We start from the raw sequence: 27,962 nt of genomic DNA on the forward strand, positions 1-27,962 counted from the left end.
AAAAAAAAACCTAAACAAAAAAAAAAACAACCTAAAACTACACACGTCTCCAAATGGTTAAAGAGTCCAGATCATTTGAGCGAGTGAGTTTGAAGCAACGGCAGATACAGTACAAGGCCGTGTGTCACCACAGGAGAGACAGCATCTTAGTGTGGAGGTAAAAGGTCCTCTTCTGTTGCCACCCTGAGTAATGACATCACAGGTAGATCAGAGAAAAACCTGGCCATACCATAGATATATATACAAAAGAGTAGAACAACAACAACAAAAAAAGGCTTCTATATATGTATCTATGGTTGGAAACCAGGCACTTGGCAGAGTTGAACTGGGAAATTTTCACCTATACAAAGATCACTAGCTAGAAACAGTCATGTCCTATCGAACTGCCTTCCTGCCATTTATTTTTACAGATCACTTGGACATTATTACATTAACAAGAGCAAAAACAAAACAAAACAAAACAAAATTAATAGGACAGACAAAACAAGCTTCTCCCAGCCCTCCTTAAAAAAAACCCTAAAAACATTGATCCCCTGCATAAATCTTTAATGCGCTGTCTGAGAAAGAACAGGGAGGGGGTGTCAAGGGTGGGCAACGTGGACCTCAAACTCAGTTCTCAAAGTGAACAATGAGAAGCAGCTGATATTTAATTCATAGATTTTATGACCATCCTCCCCTGGAAGAATGTCAAGACTGGTGATCCTCAGAGACTTGGGACTTTCCCGGATTGAGAGTGGGTTGTATGAATCTTCTGTCATCCGTTAAAAGTCTGCTTGGAAAAAAAAAAGTGCAACAGGAAAACAGGAAGATGTTGAATTAAAAAAACAAAACAAAACAAAAAAACACTGTGCGCTGATGGACAGTCAGGGTGCGGCGAGGCGGGGTAGGGGACGATGGCACACGTTTTCAGTGGGGAGGGGGTCACACCACAACGTATTCAACGGCACTGACAAGAGCCTGCTTCTTTGATTGGCCGGGCCCTTGGTTAACTCCTCCCGCCCTCCTTTTTTTTTTGCGGCCCTGAAGATGGCGGCTGGGTCGGTTCCTGTTAGCTCTGTCCCTTTCCCCGCATTGTTGTTGTCACCATGATAATGATTACAACAGCAACCAGCATGACAATGAGGATTGTCTGAAGCGGGTGGTTAAAAGTCAGAAACGAGGCAAAGACGCGCACACAGACGCACACACACTTACACATCGGTGTGACTCCAAAGTCAGTTAAATAAAATGTGCAACAAAAGAGAGTGGTTCATCCTCCGGCTGAGCCCGAGTGTGTGCTCCTCCAAACACTGGCAGAGTCTTAATGCTAGAGTCTGTTCACAGTATGACGAGACTCCTTTCTCCTCCTCCTCCTCCTCATCTTCTTTCTTCCATCCCCCCGGTCTCTCATTGTCAGAGGGCTCTCCAATGTCTGGGTTACGCAGATGTGCCGGAGCTCTGCGTGGAGGGGCCAGCCGGGACCGGAGGTTGGGCGGTGCCGGTCGGGGAGCCGCTAGTCTGGACTTGAGCCTGGAACTGAGCCATCTGCTCGGGGCTGGCCAGGGTCTTGAGCAGATTGTTCTCCTGCTCCAGCTGAGTGTTGCGCTCGATCAGCTCTTTGATCTGCTCCTTCAACACCTCCACCTCCTCGCGCACGGCGTACATCAGGTGGCTCTTCACCAGATCCTGGAGGAAGAGGGTGGGGGATAAAGAATGAGTAAATAATACAGCGGCACTGGGCTCCTTACACATAATGACAACAATTACAAATGTGCTTCTTTCAACTTTATATTTCCAGTCAGAAGTGAAATTATTGAATGTTTACTGGCTGGTTGTTCAACAGAAAGTTAAGCTAGCAACAATTATCGTCATTTTAAGCTAAATTAAAACTCAAACTGTACTATTTGAGGCTCCTTAACCCCTTTTAAAATCATGTGTTACACACAGTTTGACTTCTACATCAGTGTGATATGGATGTGTCAGAGGTGCACGGCCCCAAAAAACTGAATAATTTGCACAATACAGTTTGAAGCAATAGATTGCAAAAAAATGGATGTAACAAATATGACAAATTAAAATCCATATATGTAAATTATTATTTAATTAATGAAAATAAACTGTCAGAAGGTTCAGTAAACAAAATTTCTGGCAATTATTTTTCAGGCTTTAAATGGTTAAATTTAGATTTTCCCTACAGTCAGGTTTCGCATTTTTGTTGACATTTTATAAAACATACTAAAAGAAGAAACCCATGAGTGGACTACAAATGTAAAGTTTTTCCTCCGTGCACCTGCAACGAGTCTGCAGCTGCACTTCAGGTCATTACTTGCACTAAATAAAAGCGTAAGTAATGCACAAGTGTTTACATTGAGACATTTAGTGGCTTGGGGTGGCTATTTTGGTGAATCGCAGCTTCACCATTTCATTTTCCCCCCCGTTCTGTAAGCAAACACATTGAACACATTTGCAGGATTTGGCATTTCCAATATGACTAAATGCCATTTTCCTCTACTTTACATCACTGTGAGGTAAATATTTATGCATGTTTTGTTCAATATTTAAGACTTTTTATAAGCAAAAGGGTTAGAAATTAGTCGGCATGCTTGCACAATGCACTTGTTTTAATGGAATTTGAGTAATTCCTGCAGAATAAAAACAAGCAGACATTGGCAGGCTGTTGGGGGGAAATGTGTAACACAGCAAAGGCTCAATTAGCATGATTCTTGCAGGGGCATGCCAGCTGTCTCAGCAGCATGAGGAAAACAAGGGCGACATGAACTCCTGCAGAAACAGCTTCACAGATTATTCCCATGACGACGATGACGGTGATGATGAAGGCAGAACAGAGCTGAAGGGGGATTTGGGTTTAATAATCTGAGCATCCTTGGTGGACCCTCCTTCCTCCTCCTCCCTGCCCTGATATGTAGCAACTAGGGAACAAAATGTTCCTGCACCGGAGTGGGAGGAGCCAATCAGCGGCCGAGTTATTTATACTGCGCGGAGGGGAGGCTCCTGCTTGCCTAGCAACACTTGGAAACTAGAGAGAGAAGGGGTGTATGTAGATATTTGGGGGGGGGTGAATCCTTAGCCTGACTCAAACTGAGCTACCAGAGAGCTCGAGGGTCATCGGGACAAATCGCGACAGAGCAGAAAGCTTCCCCGCAAACCCGCAGGTGCACTAATGCGCGAAAAACAAAACAAAACAAAGAAACCTTCCGACGCATCTGCATCTTAATTTCTAGAAAGCTCTTTCCAGTTTCCAGTGCTCTGTGCACACTACACTGCATGCAGTGCAAGAAAACGCGAAAATAAAAAGGCAGGAGGGGCACAGTTTACCGCTGTAGGTGCTCGGGTTGCATAACACCACAGGGCTGCAAGTACGTGCAGAAAGCATACTGCAGATGGTTTAAAAATAAATACATTTTTAAAGGGGTACAAAGTGTCACCTACCATTGCTTGCTCGATCTTGTTGTCGATGGCCACCACACTTGCACCCGAGGAGCTGCAAGACAGAGAGAGGAAAACCTGTTTGATGATGATGATGCAACATTAGCTGTGACCACTGCGGCTGTTGTTTTTCTCCTTCTCCCCTTAAAGACAGCGCTGAGAGGGATTTTAAGAAGTCTGCAAAGGCACCTTCCCCCCTTCTAATTTTCTGCTTACAGCCTCAAAGACAGAGTGCTGACATTTACCTATTGTCAACCCTGACTGATGCACTCTCCTTCCCAAGCGCAGAGGACAGAAACGAAATCGAGAAATTCCTCAGTTGACAAACGCCAAGGTCCATCGCCACCGGGTAGCACTGGGAGCTCATGCTATCCCGTCCATTAAAAGCCCCGCAGGCGACGCATCGTGTGTACAAAGTTGGACTCCGGCGGTATAAAAGTAGAAAAAACAGCGCATTATTGAGAGCCGGGTGCTGCCACAGCTCTCCGGGCGACCGGCCGGGAGAGAGCACACAAAGACTGAAAGCGGCGGGCTGCAGCTCCGCTCCCTCTCTCCCTGATGCATGCGGGAAAACAGCCCCAGCAGCCCTCTGATTGGAGGACGAGAGAACTCATTTGCATAACACATGCGGCTGGCTGGCGCCTGATTGGCGGAGAGGAAGCTGCTTATAACAATGTATGCGACATATTTTTTTTTTTTAGCTATCTCAGGGGGTGTCAAACATGAGGCCCGGGGGCCCAGAATCGGCCCGACAAAGACTCCAATACGGCCTAACGGATGGTTTTGGATAACGTGAAGTAGAACAGACATATTTGGACTTTTAATGTTTTTTGTTTTGTTTTGTTGTTTTTTTACAGCTTCTTGCTGATAAAGACCTCCCCCATGGGTATTTATGCTACGACAGAGTTAATATATTAAAAAACATAATGACAGAAAATTACTGCGTCCCCCACCCCCACTATCTACAGTAGAAATGTAGATGGGACATTTTTCTGTCCTTTTAAAACAAAAACCTTGTGTTTTATAATTTAAAAAAAAAATAGTCCATCAGAACCTTTTCTGTAATTTTACCCATATCTTACAATATAAGCCCAGAGTCACGCTGACTCATGTCTCCTATTTACTCCAGCAGAATTTCTTTATCATATTAAAAAACTGGGGGGTGACACCTCAGAGTTATTACAGTTGTGTTTTCTAATTAGCTTTTATTTTTTATTTCACTTTGACTGATTATGACTTCTTATTGTATGGAAGAAATATGTCCCACGTAAGTTTTAGGAAAATCAGCACAAATATTACAATAAAAACAAACTTCTTGAAAGCAGTTGACTCAGTAAAGCAGACATCCAAATTGTTATTAATCATGTTTGTCAATCATCAGGCAAGTTGTAACATTTTTTTTAAACAAACTAACAAATACTAAAATTAGTATTTCCTCCATATTTTGTTTTATTTTCATTAGTTTTTTCAGTTCAAAAAATCATTTTAGTAAATGTAACTTGACCAGATCAACTTAATTTTTCTACATGATAAAGAAACACTGTTATATTTAATGGCAGAAGTGTGTCAGCATGACTCTTGGCTTAAACTGAAAGAAATAAATATTTTAAAATGACAGTAAAGTTTCTGTTAGCTTATTGTGCAGACTGTCCTGTGATCATAAAATGCATAAAATAATAAAAACTGAAAAACCCATGCATTTTAACAATAGATGAAAATTTTAGTGAAAAAAAAAGTGTAGAGAAAAAGCAAAAACATTCCATCATCTACTTGTTTATCTACTTAGTTGTTATTTATGTACTTTATTTGCTTTCGTGTAGTATGACTGACCATAGGGAAGGTCTTTATCAGTAGTAAAAGCTGCAAAAGTTGTAAAAATACAGTTAAAGATCCAAGATTTATGCCCCTTCTTCACATTTTCCAAAACTGACCAGTGGGCCAGATTGGAGTCACTAGTGGGCAGATTCTTGCACCGGAGCCTTATGTTTGCCACCGCTAAAAGAGGGTCACACAATAGGGCAGCTGTTCAGACACAACAAGCCTTTTTTTGCTTTCTCACATCATACACAGGATAAAAATGTAATGCAGGTATGGCAAACCTTCAGAAGCTGTTATGTAAAACAATGTCGCCCCCTATTGGGTGCAAGTCGTGTATTAAAGCCAGTCATACATCTGAATGCATTACTGGCCCTACCATGGGCTTTGAGCAAATGTTATCAAACTGACCAGGAGTTGACCCTAAAAGCAGGTAAAAGCCAACATTGGCACTGGCCAGATGTCAAAGATAAATATAAACACAAACACTGAAAGTCTGCCGAGTGGTTTTCATGTTTCATACCAAACAGTGCAGCAGCTTTTTCTCCTCTCCAGGCCTGTTTGATATGTGGATGCACTCTGCTGTACAGTCACACTGGACCACCCTCTCTTCTTTGTTAGTGAGGAGGCGTTGTTGCAGATTATTTATAAACTCCCTCTTGCTCTTCTTTTGCCAGAACAACGATTCAGCTGGAGGAAAGCTCAGCACTGAATTTCATTAACCCTTTAAAACCGGTCAGAGTGGGCACGCTCCGTTTTGCGTAACTATTTTTAAATCCCGGTAGCACTGCAACCACGTGAGCTAGCACAATAATTTTTTTTGCATATGAAACCGGAGGAGTTGTACTTACATCTTATACAATCAGCTTGTCCTCGGTCACAGTTTCCTTCCACATATAGCTTTGCAAAAACTGCATAAAAAGAACTGGCAGCAACAAAAACATAATATTCCAGAAACACGCTTTGCTGATCCGATCAGCTGTTTGTAACACTTCCTACGTCCATCAGCACGAACTATCGCATGTCCGCCATTACCTGCCCGAAACCAGAAGTGACGTCATTTTCGTGGAAATGTAGTTTTTTACCATCAGGGCCTCATGAGCCTATACTGGTGTCTTTAAAAGTTATCTTTGACTTTCTGACTTTCTGTGTCGTTTCTGGGATACTTAGGACTCATATTGCACTGCTGAAAATAGTTTATTTTGATGCATTTGCTGCTTTTTTGCAAATTTTCACTATAATATTTATTTTCGTTTTTCCTGCAGTATATAGAAATTGGTGTATTTCAAAAATAAAACTATGAAGACACTCAAAATAAATTTCCTGTGGTGGGAAACTATTTTGTGCAGTTTTGAGGGATAAGCCTCTTAAATTTCTCTAACTAGAAATATATGTTAAAAAACAAAAACGATTTTCAATGTTTTTGTAGTTTATTGCACTTTTTTGCAATTTATGTAATTACTATGCACTTAATGCATGCATATTATTAAAATTTAGGCTGTAATGGTTGTATTGATGTATAGCAACTTGAAATGCTCTCAAAAATTGCACTACAACATGTAAAAATATAATATAAGCTCAGGCGGACTTGGTTCTATGGTAGGACTTAAAGGGTTAACTGTTAATCATTAAACAGTAACAAATGGGTGTTAACCCAAATTCGGCACTTTGCTGTTTGTTGCTGCCACAGATTTTCTAATTTTTTTTTCTTCATAGAGCCAAGTCAAGATTTCAGGTCATTGTCTTAAAATTTTGACTTATTTCTTTGTTTTGTTTTTTTTAAATTTGTTTAGGGGTTTTTTTCAGTGGCAGAAACAAACTTCCACAGTTTTCTGATTAATTTCATTCTAATTTCATTTAAACAACTGGATGGTTAGATTTTTTTAAAAAACATTTTTTTTATGTAATTATTGGGAAATACAATGTGTAATCACATTAAATATATATTATTCCAGTTTAAATTAATAAAGCAACTCTACCTGAAACATGTCAATTACAACTGTGTAATACTACTACTATTACGAGTAAAACAAAACATTAAATGAGGCATAGGAAAACTACAAAGCTGACATCTTTTCTCTCATTAATTAAGGAGTTATTTATTTTTGTCCAGCCCCCAGATTTACTTTTTTAAATTATAAATTAATTAACCATTATTTGCTTTCAGCACTGGTGGAACAAGATTAGTGGGAAAAAAAATGGCAATGACTCTCAAATTAACCATCCATACATCATCATCATCTATATATGATGATGGATTTTTTTTCCTTAAAAAAAAAAAAAAAAAAAAAAAAAAAAAAAAAAAGCAAAATGGAAATTTCTCAATTTCAAATGTAAATATTTAGTTTCTTTTTTAATATTCCACCTTGGAAAACTAAAATGTTATGCAGTAATAAATAAAAAAAAACAAAACAAAAAAACCCCACCATACTGTGATAATTATATTTCAGATCACTACAAAAGCACAAACCTCTCCAATAGGATCAATATTTTCCTTAAATGGTCAATCAGATTATTTAACCGTGTGATTTTTACGGTATGGAGGAGTGGACATAAAATAAAGGAAGTAAATTTACTGGAAACAAAGCATGAAAAAAAGAAGCCGTTACTGTCCTGGCGTTCGTGTTGTGGTTTTCGGTTTGAGCTTTCATTGACTGACTGCACGCATGTAAGAGACTGTAATCAGAGCATGGAACAATCTGCACCTTTTAAGCACTTTAGTTGGGTTATATCTGTCCCTGGCTGGGATATTCATTAAAAAAATAGCCGTGTTCAAACAAGGGAGTGTTGAGGGTTGGAGATCAGACACCTCTCTGGGGAGGAGGACGACGACAAGGCCTGTGGCCTGCTAATATTTTTGTGTTTCACTTCCTCTGGCTCTGACATTGACTGTGGTGGCTCTGATGAAGGAAATTTGATAGGATCTAGTGATTTTAGAGAAGTGGAAAAATAACATCTCCAGTTACTTCTGCTTTCCCCCCTTTAGCACACTTCACATCCAAAGAAGCATCATCACATGCTGCGGTGATATCTGCTTATAAAAAGAAAACAATGGGGAGGTGAGGGGGCTGCACACCCACTATAAAAAAGTAAGACAATTTATCTACTAAAAAAAGATTGTTATGCAAATATTTTATTGGGGTCTGGTCGTGTTGAGTGGCTCATTAGAGTGACTTTAACACAGTGCTTATCACTGACAGTTTGGACTGGAGGGAAAAATGACAAAGACAAAGCAGCTACAGCCAGTCACGCCCTCGTGCTCTCACAGTCGAGGGGAACGTGCAATTCCACGTTGTCACTGAACAAATTGGCAGCTGGAGTTTAAGCGGCCTTTGCTGCAGGTAGAGGTGGGAAACACATTCACACGCTGATGCACGTTTATACTGGAAACTGCACCACAAGATCAACAACAGCACACAGACACATCACCGCACAGCCCCGCTGCCATCCGCCTGGATTTAACCCCACCTAGCCGCCGCAAGTCCTCTGACAACGTGACAAAACCACAGCTATCGTTACCTCTTCAGATGCTTCTCCAGCTCCCAGAAGAGCAGCTTCAGGGCCATGCCGTCCCTGTCCTGCTCTGCTGCTCCTGCCCTTGCCAGCCCCTTGTCTCTCATTGATGCAAACCCGCTTCCCCACCAAAGTGTCCCCAAAACAAACACCACTGCCACCAACACTACCACCGCACCCCCTCCTCTGTCCTCCTGACCTATGTCCTTTGGGCCCGACCCCCTCACTCCCTTCAGCTGTGGGAGCTTCACATAGGGGGCATCTGACCAGCAGCGGAGACTAGGAGAGGAGTGTGTGCGCGTACACAACAGGAGTGCACCTTAGTGTGTTACGTCCTCCTGATTTGCCTAACTAGGCCTGAATTACAAGTAGAGGCTGAGATGATTGGGTACGTGGAGCAAAAGCATAGGAGGGTGGGCAGTGATGTAACTGCGTAAGGAGTCACGTCACCTCCTCTTCTGTTGTTATGTAAACTGTCAGCAGAGATCAGGGTGATCCGTCCAATAGGATGAGCCACTTTTGACCACACACCCCCCATAAGCACTCTCCTGGCTGCCTTTAAATCACTCCCTTAGCCCTACACCTCGTCTCCCTTTCACCTTTTCTGTAACAGCCTGTCTTTGATGATAAGAGAGGTAAGCCCTGAATACACCAGGCACTTCCCCGCACACCGCAAAGACTCTTCAACTCATTTCGCGGAGAACGTGCACATTTTTAGCCATGCTGCCACATCTCATCAGTGGTCGCACACGTGCCCTGAGTGTGGGTCTCAGCTACAGCACGCCTCATGTGTACCTCCATACTAGCAAAATTAAAAAAAAAAAAAAAAAGAGATGGGAAATACTTCAACAAACACAAGCACATACAAAGTCTACACTAGTGTCTGAACAAAGCCCACAATAACAACAGACAGAGCTGATTCCTTGTTGCCAACATCGTCAATCAGGTCAATCAGCAGCACAGAGAGCATCATCGGTTGCCGACTTGAAGAAAAGTAGAGAACGAAGAGGGAAAAGGGCAACTCTGAAGAGTGAAGATGGCGAGGAGCCGTGGGCGCCACAAAATGGCGGAAAAAGGGCACACTTGGGGAGTTTGTTGGTGGGATTCAACTCGATGCACGCAGTGAAATTATTAACCCCATTAGTGGAAGTCACATCATCTTTTCTTTCCTCAACTGCCAGTGCCACTAATCCTAGTAACAGCTGGAAGTTGGCTGGTATCGGAAATAATCAGTGCAATTACTTTTGACTTGAAGCACCGATGCAAGACGGCCAGCGTTACGGCTCACGCTGTATATCTGTACATTGTGTGCTTGCAGGTCTGGGGTCAGTGTACGCATGCTCGCTTGGAACAAAAGGTCTGAGTTAAGCCTTCACTGATGTTCAGGCAGTTTTACTTTCAGCCAATCGCTGGTGCCGCAACAGACTTGGCTCAGCCAATCGTGGCAGACCTTGACGTCATGACATCGCATATGGGCTGCTTTCATTCATTATGCATCCAAGTCCCTCTAAAGCTTCTGTATGTGGCCTGTACAAAAGTCTGACCTGTATGTTACTGTAGATATTGGACCAAGAAGACTACAGCCTATAAGAACTAATGTAGTAACACTGATGTGACCCTGATGTTTCAGGGACTTTAATAGCAAATTAAAATCCTCTTAGTTTTGGCGGTGATACCTTGTTGTGAAACTGCATCAAGCTATGAGACTGACTTAGTTAGGTAACATCCCAAACGCTGCACAAAACAACAAGCAGGAGGCGGTACTCAATTTAACGCTTTAGCAGCGCACCTTTGCAACAGCTTCACCCTTCTCTTCATTCAATACAAGCAGAACTGGACCAACACTGTTGTCCACCTTTTTGTACAGCTCCGAGCAGAAGGCAAAACAGTGGTGGGGTACATCGTTTGCCACACCCTGTGGAGCTTACATAAGAGTGGATGCGCTGCCACAATGTGGTAGCAGATGATGCAGGGTTTATGTTGTTCACCTAGTTAAATATATTAGTCTAAATATAATGTTTTGCTTCTTTTGGGGGGGTTAAATTAATTTGAATGCATTTTCTCCCATTTTTATTTTCATTTAGTTCCCACACTGGGTTTGATTATTTCAATTTACATGTAGTTTAAACAGTATTTAGTTCTAAATAGTTACATTTTTCATGTTACCATCTCACGCCTACACTCTGTATTGCTTCAGTTACTTAATATATTTCTCTTAGCCCTAGTTTAAATTCATATTTCAGTTAACTAAAATGTTTTGTTTTACACCTTGCTTCAGTTTGATTGTTTGTTTTTTTTTGGGGTTTTTTTTTGTCCCGTTTGGATCTTTAGCCATCAGAATTGTTGTCTTAAGGCCAAGAAAGATGCCAAGCAGATTTATTTTACCAAGTGGATCATCATGGCCATATTGGTCCATTTGATTGACCTTTATTATAATTATGTATTTATTTTATTTTCGGTTGCTAAAAACGGGACAGACATGACTGGGGGATAGGACAGGGAGAAAGAATGAAAGAAAGAGAGGGAGAGAAAGAAAACCAGAGGGGAGAAGAGACGGGGAGAAAGGGGGGAAAGAAAGAAAAACAAATTTAACACCTGGATCACCTGTATGGAGAAAAAAAAAACAGAAGAGAAAGCAAACAAAAAAAGAGCAACATAATAAATACAGCACCATCACAATAAGCTAGCTAGCAGTAGATAACAGTAGATACTAAATATTAAACGATATTGTGCAGCACGCAAGATAGACAGCGCACAATGTGCTTTGAGGCAGCAGCCAAGAAAGGTGTAGTCTGTGTCCGCGTCTGTGAACACCCATGTGTACACCTGTGTGGATCAGCACGCTTGTATTCCAAAGGTTTCTCCATGTAACGATCTGCTAGGGAGTGTGGGGAGCCATAGCCCCGTCCCCCAGGGCACGAAGCAGGTATGGAGGAGGTCCAGGCCCCAGACATCCAGAGGCCCCAGAGTACGAGAACCCGAGGAGGACCACCAAAAGGGGGGGAACCGTGCCACCCTCCTGGGAAGAGCTGAGTAGAGCCCCAAACGAGAGGTCACCCAGCAGCTACGGAGCAGAGGCCAGAGGGGGTTGCAGTAGCGTGCCCGTGGGCTCTTCCGGCAGCCAGCTGTGCCAGAGAGGACCGAGCTTCAGGCCCAGAGGCCAGAGGCCTGAGGGCACCCCACCCCCCGGAAGGGGCCCAGCCGGGCCACAGGCGCCAGGCCCCGCCAATCGGCCACCAGGAGTGAGCCGGTACATACATGAGCGCCCAGCCCCAGTTGACAAGGACCACCAACACAGTTTGATTGTTCAGTTTGATTGTTATCGCACCCAGTTTGTGGCTCCTAGCTTCAGAATTGAGTGTTAGGGCTTTTCTGTTCAACACTGGGAACTGCACAGTCAGGCAGTATCAATTTAATCTGCAGGATAGGGACCATTAAAAATAAAAATTGTGGACCGTTAAATATTCTGTAAATCTAGAGGAGCAGCACTGTTCTGTGTCTGAAGAGTGTACAGGAATAGGAAGAGAGAAATGGAGATAAATGCCAAAACAAGCGAAGCAGAGGATGTCTTTAGGCTTTAGTAGCTTTATGCTGTAGAAAAGTGAGAAACCAACTGCACCAACAGCAACGTAAATGCCCTTTAGTGTATTTTACTTCCGTTTATCTATGTTCTGCCTCATAAAAGCATCCAGCTGAGAGTAACTAGCACTTCCACCTCATTTTTATTACGTGGTTTGAGAGGAAGCAGAGCTGGGTGACCAACACCAGGGCTTTAGAGTGTGACCAATTTGGTCGCATATGCGGGAAAAAAAAAAAAAAAAAAAAAAAGTCTCCGCAACTCTGGAAGTCTCTGCGTTATCAACAACAGACACATTATGCCCATATCACGATCTAAACCAATCAGAGATAGTCAGGGCCAGGACCTCTCTGATTGGTTGTGGTCCAGATATTCTTGTAGTCCTTCCCGAATGTACGTTTGAAAGTGCAGGCGGATAGAGAGAGGTGAGTAGTGCTATATTCTGAGCTGCAGGTTTTGTCTCTCTCCAACCAAAATTGACTGAACCAGCAGCAATAGAAGATCAAAACTAAGCTTCACATTTAGCTTCACATAGACATCGTCATGAATTTCCTCTAACTTGTGCTGTTTTGCTTCCACCACGATAAAAATCACACTTGCTGCACAGCTCTTTCTCTCAATGTTCTTCAAGAACAGTTTTCTATCTCAAATCTACATTTTCTGCATTATTCATTCGCTTATTACGCACAAGTCATGTACAGTGCTGTCGGCCGCTGTTTTGTTTTTTGGTTTTGTTTTTTTTGTTTTTTTTTTTTGGGGGGGGGGGGGGGGGGGGGGTATTCAGCTTATCCCTTAAGTAAGATTCCTCTGCTTCCATTTTTTTCCTTTACATCCCTCTCTTTATCTCTCCCGTCCTCCATGCTGCACATCACCCACCTCCTTCCACATCACTTCTTCTCGAGCATTTGGTAGGCGTGAGCTTGTGTATGTCTCCCTGGGCATGTGCATCATGTTTGTGTGTGCGTCTGAGGTCATGTATGCAGACTGGCAGAATCCAGTTTGAGAGGCTTTAACTCTGTCCTTTACTCAGCAACAGATGACATCTCAGATAATTTTTCCAAATGTGGAAAAAACAAAGGTGTGTTTGAACTGAATTTGGAATGACAACTGAGTCATTTTAGTATTTTAAAGGGTGGAACACCTGACTGGGCAGAGGTAGCGATGAAAGCCACCATTCTACCCGTCTGCAGCAGAGGATAATCTGCCTTGATCTATGCCCAAACACAGACAAAACTCCAATAAGTCTCATGGCATCAGACCTTCAGGGCTGAAGCTCAGTGAAGCGAAAGAATCGCTCTCTGCTGTGCACGCAATGCCTTACATAACCAGCCTCAGTGCCATATGGTCCAGGAAAGGGAGGGAAGACAGCGAGATGTAGACTGAGCGACTAGTTAGTGATGGTGCAGATGTGCCCTCTTCTCCTCATAAAAAATAAAAAGAGATATCATTATCTGCCATCTGACAGATAATGATCTGCCATATCATCTGCCATAAAGCTGGGAGGAGTAAGTGCAACAATAAATAATTGCCAAAAAAGGAGACAATCAGAAACAGCCAATGGAGGAGACTGTAAGACCGAATGTGATACACATAACTGTAATCTACAGATTTTACCTCCTTGAATGAGGTTATGTGGTTAGCTCGTTTTTTTGTGTTTGTGGGCAATAGGTGCCCTCGGTCACACAAGCCTACCTACCAGTCAGAAAACCCCTGACAGTCACTAGGGCGAAAAAGGTGTATTCTTCAACTGGTTGGAAAAGTTTGCTAATTAAAATCAGCTGCCAAGAGGGTGCCGCACCAAAAGCCTCCCTGTGATTACTAGTTGTAACTTAAAGTTGTAACTAACATGCTTAAAATGGCATGACTAATTTTAATGATAAAAGTTTGTTACCAGTTTGTGTCGCACTCTTCAACATAAAGTTACATAAAGTTTCATTAATGTAGCGCCAACTCACAACACAAGGTGCTTTATAGTGTAAAAATCCTACAATAATACAGAAAACACCAACAATCAAATGGCTCACTATAAGCAAGCACTTGGCAACAGTGGAAAGGAAAACTCCCTTTTAACAGGAAAAAACCTCCAGCAGGACCAGGCTCAGGGAGAGGCGGCCATCTGCTGTGATCGGTTAGAGGTGAAGGGAGGAAGACGGGAAAAAAGACACACAGTGGAAGAGAGCCAGAGATTACTAATAACTAATGATTAAGACTTCGCAAGCAGTTACCAAGCAGTTCCAGACAAGTCCGTGTCTTCAATGCAAACTAGGAGATGGCAAGATTTTTGACCATTGACCAGCGGTTGCCAGGGGATCATTGACTTGTTGATAGGCCTCTATGACTATCTATTCATAATACTGGAGGTGGGACTACGCGCAAACTTAGAAGTGATCTTATAAACTTGTCAATCCAGATTCTATACCACTGGACACAGTGAAGAAGAAAAAAAAAAAGACATTTTGCAATAAATCTTACCCGCATCAAACAAATAGAAATAAGGAAAATATGGGAGATGTCACTTTAATGTTTTCAAAATTTCTCAAATTACATTGAATGACAAGACTAGATGAGGGAATTTAGGCATCACTTTTGTAATCATGTGGTCGACAGAATGTCTGTAAATTTAGTTACACTCAAAATAAGGTGATAATGTGTTGCCAAAACAGTGTAGTTCCCAACAAACGGAGCTCAAATTGAACAATTAAATAATCGATTGTCAATCATCAGTTTACCACTAAAGCTTGTGAAGGTAGGTCTATAACAACGCCTGTAATTCTAGGTGTTGCAATACTTTTTTGTTAAACACCTTGAATTTCAAGCGCACTGTGGTGGTTGAGTATACAAGAAATACCTGAAATTATGCCAGTGTTTAAATATTTATGAGCCTAACTATATTTCTGTAGTACTAAAAAGCTTTTCCAAGCACCCAGAATGATGCTTCCCCTGCACACTTTACTCACTATAATCCATGGGTTAAAATGATTATACATCCAAATATTACACAACCTTGGACACAATTACAATATAGAGGAAGTTATGTTGCCAAGCCTCGGTCACATGGGTAAGTGTTTTGTTTTAAGTTCGAGCACTCTGTGGTAACACAGCGAGCTTGCTTGTCACTACAGCAACAGTAAAGATCTTCTCACCAGCAGTTGAGAAACTTTGCTTGCAGCTCTCCGTGGTCAGCAGGCATCACGTAGTGAATTTAATGTGTTTGAACAATGAGAACCGCAGAGGCTTCACACACAATTACGATTTTACCGCTTCACTTTCAGGGGGAAATGTTTTTCTTGGATGGGTGCTACAACTCTCATGTTCTTGTCATGTGAGAGTGAAAGATGTTCAAAAACAGACCAGAGAAACTGGAAAGGAGAAGCTCAGGAGAGCAGGTGTAGGGTAATGACTGCACAGAGTCCCCCTGAAGAAACACAGCCATATCAAACTACAGCACACAGGTTCACCATGAAGTTTATTTTGGGACAGAAACTCCTCAGCACTGAAACTGAAACCACAATGCAAACATCGCCAATATCATATTTCACCTTACTATCACCAAAACACCCATGTAGAGCTGCTAATGCTACCTTAAAGCATGCTAGTCTGTAATCAATGAACTAGAAATGCATAACAATAGCGGAGTTTATTTTGTGTTAATGATCCAATCAAGATCAAGTGATCAGACTGTGATTAAAATCACTCCCCCAATCAAACAAAAAAACCTAGGTGTGTAAGCTCAGGTCTTATTGCTTAAAGCATAAAAAAATATGCCTAATTTCTATACTTTGTTACTATTACTTTTTCCACTATAACACAGAATCTATTTGCCTGTTTGGTTGTTCAAATACAAAAACTTGGCACAGAGGTGCAGCTTAGCTCTCTGAAGGATGCTAATATTATGATGCCATCACATTACCTGGCAACCAGCTATCAAAAGGCTGAAAAAGGCCAGATTTTAGCCTCGATGCTGCTACAACACCTTATCAAAGCATCCTATTGTTTCAATTTCACAATGACAATGACCTCTCATGTATAACCACAAAGGTTACACACCAACCTGGCAACAGGCTAAAATGACCCACTTTTAGCATATAAACCAAATCCAACACCATGTCTTTAGTCTCTCCGTGTGATTTAGTGTGTCAGTTTACCAACACCACAAACAGGCCAAACAATAAGGCAGCATGGCCATGTGCTAGTATCCAATAATCTAGAATCATGTCTGTGGTTATTCTCATTTATTTAGTGTTGATGAGTTAAAAAAAAATAAAACATAAAAACAATAATTAATTATAGATAAATAGTAATCAAACATGTGCCACAGAGGTTTTCTTGCTTGGGCCTCTTGTCTCAGACATTTTCATACATTAGCTTTACAAACACTGGATTTATACACCCATTAATGTACTGTTTGCTATATGATAAAGTGGCTTTTAAAAAATTTTTTTTAAAGCCAATATGACCAACTCGCAAAATAATAACTAAGGACAGTCAGAAATCCCATGTACATCTAGAGGGATATAATTGAGGCTTTGTAAACATGTACTGATTAGTTACACTCCTTACAGAGTTTACTTTGTGAAGCTGTAAGGATCAGCCTTTCATATAATTTAAAAAGCCAGGCGTTATGAGCATACCTCGCCATGATTTTCAAAGTTCCACATTCTGAAATGTTTTGTTTCAGAAGGTTTTCACTACTCAGAGACTTTGTCATCTCATGCACACCAGTCCCACGCACCTGCTGTTCAAACGTTCTGTTTGTGAAGGGCAGCCAATCAGATGAAGGATGGAATAAAGGGAAGGAATTAAGTAAATAAGGATTTTTTTCCCCCATAACGGGTATCTTTAAAAGAAAATTCCGAGAAGATGCATTAGGCTGTAGAAGATGAATTCAGAAATGTGCCATGTGCTTTGGGTTGTCAGAAGAATAGTTATTTTGGATGGTTTAGTAGAGAATTTTTTTCCCTGGAGATCAGCTTTAATTAAACTTAAAGAATGTAGTCTGAGCATGTGGAAACTTTTAAGTAGATCCTCTTTACATCTGCAAAAACAAAACTTTCAGTAGTACAAGCAGTCTCCCACTTCCTAGCTACGCTGAGGATATGAAATTACTATATGCTCAGTTACCTACCATAAATGCGTGGATTCATGTTCAATATCATCAAATTTCTTACTTCTTAGGTCAGTGTGAGAAAAGCCAGAGAATTAAAAGAAAAGGAAGAAGAAAGAAAATAGCACCACAGTTATTGTGACACAGCCAGTTAAAATCATAAAACGCACCTCCTCCTCCCATCTTATCTTTTCCCTTCAGTACAAAAGCCTGGAGGAAAACAGCAGCTCACTCATTCCAATAAACTCCCTCTCCTGTAAACAGCTACAACTTCACACATACACGCACCATAAACCATGCCAGCAGCTCAAGCCATACACACGCTTCTACATGCATGGACCCACATTATGATCTCACTGGTGTGGGACTTTCTTTAGGAGCAGCTCTGCATGAAGGCACAAGGCGGAGAAACGTGACACTCGTCTGCCCTAAAACCCCAACACATGCTGCCCAAAACAGAACCCGTCAGAGCCAGCGGACACTCTGATCTTGATCTCAGGACACGCAGGCACGCACGCACACACACACACACGCACGCACGCACGAAGATGCACTTTCAGATTCACTTTCTCAAACATGACAGAAAATCAAATGCGCGTGTAGAGAGCAGACATTTGCGTGCAAAACAAAAGCATGTTCTTGCAGGTTACACCGCATATAAATCCCCAATGACCTTGAAATTAATGTGCAGAATGAAGGTTTGTCGCCACACAGAAAAATTACACTGTGCCATGACAAATTCATCTACTGCCTATATACAAAATGTTTCTACACTGAGGCAAAGGGGATGCATATTTATGCCACAAGTTGATGCAAATATGCTTATAGGAGCAAATCCATCTCAGAAATAACCTCCAGTGCATTTCAAACCCTTCCCCGGGATAAATCATAACAACCCCTGCATGCAGCAACCGTCCAAACAGTTATTACATGCCGATTTCTGACAGTAAGCACAGAGAAGATCCTAAACTGCTCATTTTGTTTGTGCACCGCATGCAGGAGGGATGTGTCCGCTTAGCTGTAAGGCATATTTTAGGTCAGTGACTCTACAAGCATATTACGGTTACATAAACAACCACGTTTCAATGCTGTGATCATTTATGAGCCCACACTGCCACCTCGTGGTTCAGCAGCAGCACAACAGAGCAGACCAACAGCTGAGTCAACGTCTCTACTGAAGCGTAACGTGATGTTAAAACTAATTACCGGAGAAACAACTTAACAGTCCTCAGGTGTGACTTATCGCTCATGACAGATAGGAGATGCCGCCCAGTAAACCTGAAGCAGAGCTAAACCATCCATGACAACTCAAAGGGAAACCTGCTGAGCTCTTGCGGCAGTTCACAGTTCAAATAATACACCTGTGATGTGCGTGCTTGGAGAGGTGCCTGCAGGAAAGTCTTTAAGCTGGCCAACTCAAGACAAATTCTGCTGCAGGATTTCACAAAACTTCACAGACATATTTGTATAGAGCAGGGGTGTCAAACTCAAATACACAGTGGGCCAAAATTCAAAACTGGAACAAAGTCGGGGGCTAACATTAATATTTATTGAAAAAAAAAAAAAAATCTTCATCCAGATTTAAGAATGAATCTCTTCTTATGGACTCAAACAAGTTTTGCTGAAAAACTGAATATGGAACAAGCAAAGCTTAATACTAAACAATATATATATTAGCTGTATAATACCAGTAGGCCAGCTCTAATAGTAATTTGATATGGCTTCGCGGGCCAAATGTAATTAGAGTTTGACACCTATGGTATAGAGGGAACAACTTGTGCTTGTGAACTCATTGAGTTTGACCTCATGAAAGACTTTGTGTTCCCTCAAAGAAATGACCCCAAATACCATTGAAAACATTTGATTCCACTTGCAAAACAAAGCCATCTTTTGCCAGAAAACATCTGTGATTTCATAGGTTTGTCTTGATCAAAGCAAACATTTCACGTGGGAAAAACTGAAGCTTGGTTTATCAAGAAAAGTGGTTCCCATGTGGAAACCATATGGATGAAATTTACATAATTATATTAGTTCACATCAAACAGTTCTGACTGATGGTAAGGAGAACAATAAAACGTGTGTGTGTGTGTGTGGGGGGGGGGGGGGGGGGGGGTTTATTATTGCCTTATGCATTTTACTGGGGTGGGTATCATTCAGATTTTATTGATTTACTCAATGACACTTAACAATACTATTATCAGTGCTGCTATCCATATGTGGGTGTAAAATAATGACATAAAAGTAGTTAATGCTCACTTTGACAGACCTTGTTACCAATGAAACTTTACATCTTTCTATCTTAACCTTCAATATTATGCACCTCTGCTGCCAGCATCTGAGGCATCTCTCTCCTGTTGAAAATATTTACAGCTGCGAGCAATTCATTTTCATAAGGTGTATTATCTGAAATGATCAGGAAAGCTTCCAAGCAGGCCAACCTGCGAGGAGCTTGCTGGTGTTAACCTGCTTAACCGAAGCCACCTCTTCACACACATTGTCTTTAATTAAACTGCATTCTCATTATGCTATGAAATTAGCTGCTGCTTTCTAACAGTCAATACTTTGGTATTGGCAAAACTTCTACCATAACCAATGAAATACTGGCTCTCAGGTGCCACTGAAGCTTTTCTACCCTTTTTCAATGAAATCCAAATGCTTGCAATCAAACTACAAAACAATGTCGCTAATATAAAGCTGTGAACGTGTAAGTTTTATAGGCAGTAAATTACTTGATTGAGAATTAATTTATAAAGAAATATTCCCATAATATTTGCTGCAAGCAAACTGAAAGCTCAGGTAACTTTGACATTCAGTCAGCTGAAAGCCTAAAATAAGTACATGACAGACATTTACATATCAGCATTGTATATAAAGGAAGTATTTCTGCATTCATGTTGTGCAAATGATATAAATTTACACAGGCAAGCACGCACACGAATCAAAACTACCATCCTTTGGTACCCATCCATAAGCTAACAATTAACTACCAGTGCAGATAACTCACCACCTAAAATAAAGAGATATAACACTATCAGCAGAAACTATAGTGAAAGCTACTATTTTGTGGCTTCAATGAACTTTAGCAAATGCTACCATAGTGCTATACAAAGCTGAAGAGGCACCTGGAAGCCAAACATCCTTTCTAAGAAAAACCTGGTCAATCTCATAAAAAGCTGGATCAGAATGCTTGTTGAAGTTGAGGAGAAGTGTCTGATGAGGTGATGGAAGAAAGTTATGTACTGGTGGGGCTTACTGCAAAACGTTCATCTGATGGGAACGTAAAAGGAACTGAGCACATTTCAGATCTTTTTTTGGGTGGCATGCCCTCCTCAGAAAATGAGGACCACCCCACACCTTAAAAATTTTAATCAGTACTGGGGTAATTTTGAAGAACTGTGATGGGAATTAACTTTTTTCCCCATGTGATAAACAAGACAATAACTGAATAAAAACTATCCCTCAGCGTTCTCGTAGACAAATCTAAGGTATCAATTACAAAATCTGATCAGAAGTCTGCTCCATGTCTCTCCGTGTGCAGTAAGGTTAAATGTGTACTTTGTATCTCCCCCTGAGAAACTTTCCAAAATCAAAACACAATTACACAGCCCTGAATTCCCATCACATTTTTCACCTGGTTGTTTGCCTGCCCCACAGTTTGAGAACCACTGGCATTGAGACAGTTTGCCACAGGTGTGTCTGTCGGTTTGCCTTAACCACAAAAAAATAAATAAATGTAAAAGTCACTCACCTTGAGCACACTGCTCCAACAGGTACAACTGGCATGAAACCATAAAGGCTGTACGTGGAAAAAACAAGCCCTCAAAAGGTTTCATTTAGGAACTAGTATCACTGAAAGCTTTAAATCCAACACCCAGATGCAAAAATAGAATAAAACATTCCTGGGCAGCTGAGAGTCTGATGCTGTCAGGCTTAAGTTTCTATTTTACTCTTTAATTTGTTGTCTCAGCTTGTTTGTGGTAGTCATGGTGCAAAAATGTGTGCTGCACTATGACTGTTTTAAAGATTAATACCATTGCCATTAACAGAACAGTATGAGGTTTTTTGGTAACATTTGCTTTTCCCAGGTAATTTTTTTTTTTAAAGCAGCATATTACTTGCTTTTGGACTTGTTGGACCTTCTCCTGGTAACTGTGGGAGTGCTCAGCTGGATTTCCCTGAAATAAAAGGGCACCCAGAGCAACTTCTCTTTGATGCCAGCTACAGTCAAGTTTAATCTTAGCCGTCGGGGACTTCCTCTGCTTTGTCAAAGCTTAGCTATGAATGACAAGTCAGTTAGAAGCAGGTGTGCCAATATTAGCAAACATGAATCATGAGGCCGAGCCAGTATAACTACAAATACAGCTTGACAGGTGGCTTATTATCTCTATGACCTGAAGAGGTTTTAAGAAGCCGAACATCTCAAATTCATATGGCCCTTTTCTGCTAAAATATCTAAGAGGGAGTAATTTAAACAGGAAGGAAGAGCTACACTCAGATGCTCATGAATCAGATCAGATCAAGACTAATAACAATAGTGGAATTAATCCAACGCTGAACAAATGTTTTAACTGCTGGCAAGGATTTGGACTTTATTGAAAAGGGTTGTAAAACACAGAAGAAAGCTTCAAGATGAGACACAATGCTGCTAATCTAAAGCTGAAAAAAGAAGCTGTGTAAAAGTTTACAGGCCATAAATCACTAGATCACACCTCTAGCTTTTACAGCTGAGGATGAAGTCATATGGGTAAATATCCATGCAAAATGTGCTGCAAGCAAACCGAAAGCTCGGGTAACTTTGACATTCAGTCAGCTGAAAGTCTAAAAGAGCACATGACAGATATTTACATAACGGCATCATACATAAAGGAAGTAAAAGGAATAAATTTGCACAGGAGACCATGTACACTCTGAGTTGAAACTACTTGCAGAGGTTGAAAAGGAGGCTACTCCTAAGGTCAGTTTCTCTGCAGATTCGCACTTCTACACAGTGTTGTTGACAGAAATGGAGAAACGTGTGTGGAGGACACAGACGGCAGGTCCACGGTCACCTAGAAGTGTGTTTGTGTGAGGTCATGAGTGTTTTCCTTCTACTCTGATATCCCAAAGTCCAATTACAGCAAGATGACATTCTGCCCTAGGGAGGAGGACCCTGGTCTTGCTGTGATATTACTAATTAACATCACAGGGGCAGATATTTAAAAAAACAAGAGCAGACACACCCTTGCGTCTTTGTTTCAGAACTTGGCAGTGTCCATGTCCGCAGCTGTGCTAGATCAAGCGTTTTCGACCTCCTGACAGCTACAACGTGACGGCTTTTAAAGACCCAATCTGGACTCTGACACACAGCAGCAACAATATTGAGTGTGAACAGGGCTGATTGGGCTCAACAGGAAACCGATCACCCAGGATAATGAGTTAGTGTCGATTCAGAGGTGGAAGTGGAAAGAGACCTCTGAAACTCTTTGGAAATTATTTTTCCTCAGCGATACCCACTGACATGTTTCCAATAAGCAAACAGCCACAGACAACAATTTCCACCCTATTTTTCGTGAAAAGCTACACCTACAACTGGATGTGTACAAATGTTAGTCATCATTAAGGTCACAACCTGTAGAGAAGAAAGGAGCATCTTAAGAGTGGAAAGACAAAAGCCCTGGTGTCTAAGAGAAGAGAGATCACCTCAGACGCTTTCACAAAGAAAGGAAACAGAAAGAAAAGAGACTGTGACAGAGGGGGTGGAACGAAAGCTGTGACAGTAACAGAAACACACAGCCTGATCGCAGCATGACAGGACAATGACTATAAACAAAGATGATACACACACAGCAAGACTGTCTGCTGCTGCAGGACAGTGGCTGATTCATGGCAAGAAAAGAAGCTGACTGACAGACAGATAGAAACGCACTTGCACACGGCCTTGATGGGGTGCCACGAACTGCTGACAAAAGCCTCCACAAGCGAACACTGTCCTGCTCTGTCTGTGGCTCAGCGTTACTGAGATTACGTCAACATTAAGCCAGCAATCATTTGTTTCTCTGTTTCTTAAACTCGAACGCCAAGAAGACGACTGAAATCATGACGTGATAACTGAATTCAGCTTTAAACATTCTCTCTTTTGCTGCTAACAATTTGGAAGCAAAAAAACAAAACAAAAAAGTCTATTTGTTGCCAACAGCTGGTTACAAAAACACCACAACATCCACAGAATATGTTGTCCTTTTCTCCTAGTGGTCTTCAGTGGAGCCTGGTGGCAGTCCATCAAATGCCCTCTACACTCTGGGGGGGGGGGGGGGGTTAACTGTACTCAAAACATGGATCTCCTGCTTAACCAGCTCACAGGGCAGCACTATGGTAACAGGAGAACGCTTCCATGACACTATTCTGTTTCTCTCTGTCGCCACAGTTTTTAGATTTATGCAACACAACTTTACAGTGTAGACGCAAATGGGTCAAGTCCCCCCCGAAGCAACTAAATTTAAACAAAACTTGCTTTTTTTTTCTAACTCTAGAAAATGAGCATTTGGTATGTGTGCATATAAATAAACTGCTGCACAGTTCTCCATATCATGGCACATATCAACAGAGCTGGTGTCTAATAAAAGATTAAGTCTAAGGGGAGAGTGAAGGGAAAGGAAACTCAGACTAAAAAACTGGACAAGTGTCCAGTAGATGGTGGTGGATGGAAATGGGGGGCGGGGGGGGGGGGGGGGGGGGGGGGGGGGGGGGAATGAACAGGCTACAGCATCTGCTGAGTCACAAGCACCCTCAGTGAGTCAGCAGCTCCGCAGCCACTGATGTTTTACAGCAGCAGTGTCCAGTCGGCTTTTTTTTCCTGATGTCTGGTGTGTTGATAGCTGTCAGGGGGACCTCAAGGGACACAGGATCAAGCACATGTGACACTGAACTTCTAGTTCTGATTTAAACAACAAGACCAGAGTGTGTACCACTGATGTGGGGGGAAAAAAAGAAATTACAGGAATGGGAAAGACTTATTTTGTTTGTACCTCAGCTTTGCCTACAATGTACCAAGAATAGCTTTTTGTTTAATTAAAGACCTTCACAGTTTACATTAGAATCAAACAGTTTAGGTAGCACAAGCCATTCATCCTCACCTGTCGTCCTCTCCTTCACCATGATGAGTTCTCAGGCCTGCAGCCACCATGAAGGCACTGGCCTCAGCGGACATCCCCATGTGGGCCAGAGTTCCAGCAGCACTGCCAGCTTCTGCGACGCCGTCTCCACCTGCTGCAGCCCCCAGCCTGGGCAGCCCAAGCAGACCTTGGTGCTGGAGCAGAAGCTTCTGGGCGTCCTCCAGCTGGGACGCTGTTATGGCACTCCCCCCAGCAGGAACATGGGTGAAGGTCGTGCCTGGCGTGAGGATGGGCTGAAGATCAGCTTGCAGCGCAGTCAGAGGCATGTAGGGGGTCCCGTGGGTGGGTGCTATGGTGATGGTGCCAGCAGAATGGGGTTGGGTTTGTGGCTGTGGACGAGGCTGGGGTTGAGGTGGAGCTGGGAGGGTCTGGGGCTGTCCTGTGGCAATGGTTGCTGTAGCAGATGGGGCAACCTGACCATGATGGGGCAGCTGCTGGGTAATGCTTACAGGCTGCTGCACCGTGACCCCTGGCAGTGGCGTCACAGAGACTATAGCTGTGGCATGCGGCAGTGGAGGTTGGACTTGTGTCTGGAAAGGTGCGGTGGGCTGAATAAAGTCTGGCTGTCTGACCCCCGTTTGGAGCTGAGGTGCAGGATACCCTCCCTGTGGCTGAGGCTGGTGAGGATCCACAGAATAGGGCTGCTGGCTTACACCAGTCTGTGGTGTCACCTGTGGTGATGCAGGAGGGATACTGACAGGAACAGCTGGCTTCCCTACAACAACCTCCTGAGGTGAAACATAGGTTACAGGTGTGGTTTGTGCCAGTCCCTGCAGTGGACTCTGCATGGCTTGTGGACTAGTGAAGTCCTGGCTTGGTGGCTGATAGGGCTGCACGGTGTGAGGCAGCTGTACGGCAGCTACACCTGGACTGATCCCAGCATTACCTGCTTCAGGGTCTGCAACCACCTCTGCACCTTTTGCTGCCTCCGCCGTAGCAGGATGAGGAACCTCCTTTTCGTAATACTCTGTGCAAGTCCATCTCCCTTTGCGGAACGGCTCCGAGTTTGTGTCTAGTTTGACCACCCTGAAGCGAGAGCCGGTGGCTGTCTGAGTTTGGGTGTGGTGAGTCTGAGTGCTGGGAGGAGGAGCAGTAGCAGCAGATGGACCGGTTCCTCCACCAACAGGAGCCACCTGCCCACCCATGTTAGTGTTATCAAAACCTGGAGCAGCAGCAACAGCAGACACAGTAGAAATGTTCACACTGCCTTGTACAAGTGGATCAGTGGCTGCCCCACCAACAACAGAGGCTGCAGGCTGGCTTGCCCCCCCTGCAGTTTTAGTGTTATCAAACACTGCTGGTGGCCTCTGAGGCTGGTTAAGACCAACTTTGGAAGCTATAGATGGGCTGGAGCTTGCCAAAGGAGCAATGGGAAGTGTTGGCAGTGATGCTTCACCTCCTCCTAAGCTGTCAGAGTGATGATGGTGGGCCTGGTTGTGCTGCTGAGGGTAGTACTGATGATGCACAGTCCCATTTACCATAGAGGGGTGATGCTGAGACCCCTGTGGGATAGAATGAGGCTGGAGAGGCTCATTAGGTGACACCAGTCCAGGCGTGTCGACTCCATGGAGGCTGTTCAAAGTCTCATCAGAGGAGCTCCTCTCCGGCACACCCGTATCAGTGGCCTTTGACACGGACACATCCAGCATGTCAGAGGAGGACAGGTCCTCAGTGTGGGACTCATCCATGTCGTCGTAGCTCTCAGTATCATCTGCCAAGCTGTTGTTGCCGCTAACGTTTATCTGAGCGGAAGTGACACTTGTGATCTGGAAGCCGCTTTTCTTCTTCACCTGAGCTCCAGCCACTTGGGACTGAGGCTGATGGTGGAGTCCAGGAGACGAGGATCCAACCTGGGTTGGATTGTCGTCTACTGCGCTGACACCGGCAGCGGAGGAGGCTGGGGGCGCCCCGCTGCTGCCTCTCCTGTAGTGGTAAGCAGTTTTCCGGCTCCCGGTCCCGGACTGGTCTCCGGGGAAGTCTTGGTGGTGCATTTTTATGCTGAAAGAGTTTCTCGAGGCCAAAAAGCTGCGCTGCCTAGTAGCTAGCGCAAATAGCGAGCCATAAGTGAAAAAAGTCACGTGATTAACGTGCCTTAAAAAACAAACAAACACACATACACACACACAAGCCAAACGCTCCCAGCTGCAGTCAGGCTAAAACCCAAGCTTGCAGGCGGTGTTCCTCTTCCTAACTCTGCAGGAGCTAAGCTGCATAACAATAAAAACAACACTATAATCGATTACAAAATAAAAAAAGAATGCGAAATCCAGGTAGCCGCTGGCTAGCTAAAGCTGCGCTGGGTCGATTAGATACGCTCCTCTGGAACTTTGTGTATCCTTTCACCCCCCCCTCCCCTCCCTCCCGATTACGACTGTATTTTTGAGGATATTGCTGCCACTTTAAGCACGGAGAAATAAGGCAAACCGTGAGCAAATTCAGCTGCACTCAACCGCTCCTCAACGCGAATCTGCAAGCCTCTTAGCTGGCCGGTGCGTGTCGCAGGAAATCAGCCGTCGCATCCATTCCTTCTCCCGGACGTCGAGTCTCGTTTTACACCTCAGAGACCAAAAAATTAGTCAGAGACACCTTCTGCTCTTAATGGACGACGGTGTTAAATAATATCCGTCTTTGTAGTGGTAAAAAGTACTCGTTAAGTCCATCTCAGGTTGTCGTATCGCGTCCGTGTTTGCTGTCTCATTGCCGGTGAGCAGCAGCAGCTAACGGGCTGTCAGTCTCAGAGGAGGGAGGAGGAACGCAAACATAACCACTGCGCATGCGTATACGGGTCCATTTCTTCACACTAGTGCAACGTTCATGTTCGATTGTTGGAACGGATTTTCCCAAACCCTAGAACACTGTCGTGTAATACGACAGGTTTTAAGCTTAATAATGAATTGAATTTTTTGATGACCCAACTTCTGGACCATGGGTGTAACAGATTTGGCTTCAGGAATTTCAAAAACAGTAAAAACATCTTATGCGACATAGATAGAATATGTTTCACAAATTGACCTGATTGCACATGAAAGGCAGCATCAGCCTAAGTGTTGTGTTTTTTTTTTTCTAGGAAGCCACAGTTTTGAAAGAACTACTAAACTGTTAAAATAAACAGCACTGATTGATGTCTTTAAGCCTGTTTCAAGCATGGGTCTTACCCCTGTTTTTATTTCTTTATTGTGAGTTATTACTTCAAACAATCACATCTATACATATGCAAGAAATTTATGTATTCTTTTTTTTATGGGCAGGGTTTCAACCATTTTATTGCTGACAACAGGCCATAACTATAATGCTGACACAAACTAACCACCTCAGATAGGATCGCCTTGTTCTGCCTGTTGGGACCTACCAACGAGGATCCCCTTTTTCAGATATT

The 27,962-nt window shown here is 42.8% G+C and overlaps 1 protein-coding gene across 1 annotated transcript; it reads right to left on the minus strand.

Moving 5' to 3' along the window:
* On the minus strand, positions 1-27,328 carry LOC102795768 (TSC22 domain family protein 1). The gene is made up of 3 exons (XM_006792793.3): positions 24,548-27,328; positions 3,430-3,481; positions 1-1,665 (listed from the first exon to the last, which is right to left on the minus strand). Exons 1-3 carry the CDS (start codon positions 26,575-26,577, stop codon positions 1,417-1,419), a joined length of 2,331 nt encoding a protein of 776 aa, XP_006792856.2. The 5' UTR covers positions 26,578-27,328; the 3' UTR covers positions 1-1,416.
* Positions 27,329-27,962: the final 634 nt, after the last annotated feature.

This window comes from Neolamprologus brichardi, chromosome 23, assembly GCF_056152115.1.
Source record: "Neolamprologus brichardi isolate AB-2024 chromosome 23, ASM5615211v1, whole genome shotgun sequence".
NCBI lineage: Eukaryota > Metazoa > Chordata > Actinopteri > Cichliformes > Cichlidae > Neolamprologus > Neolamprologus brichardi.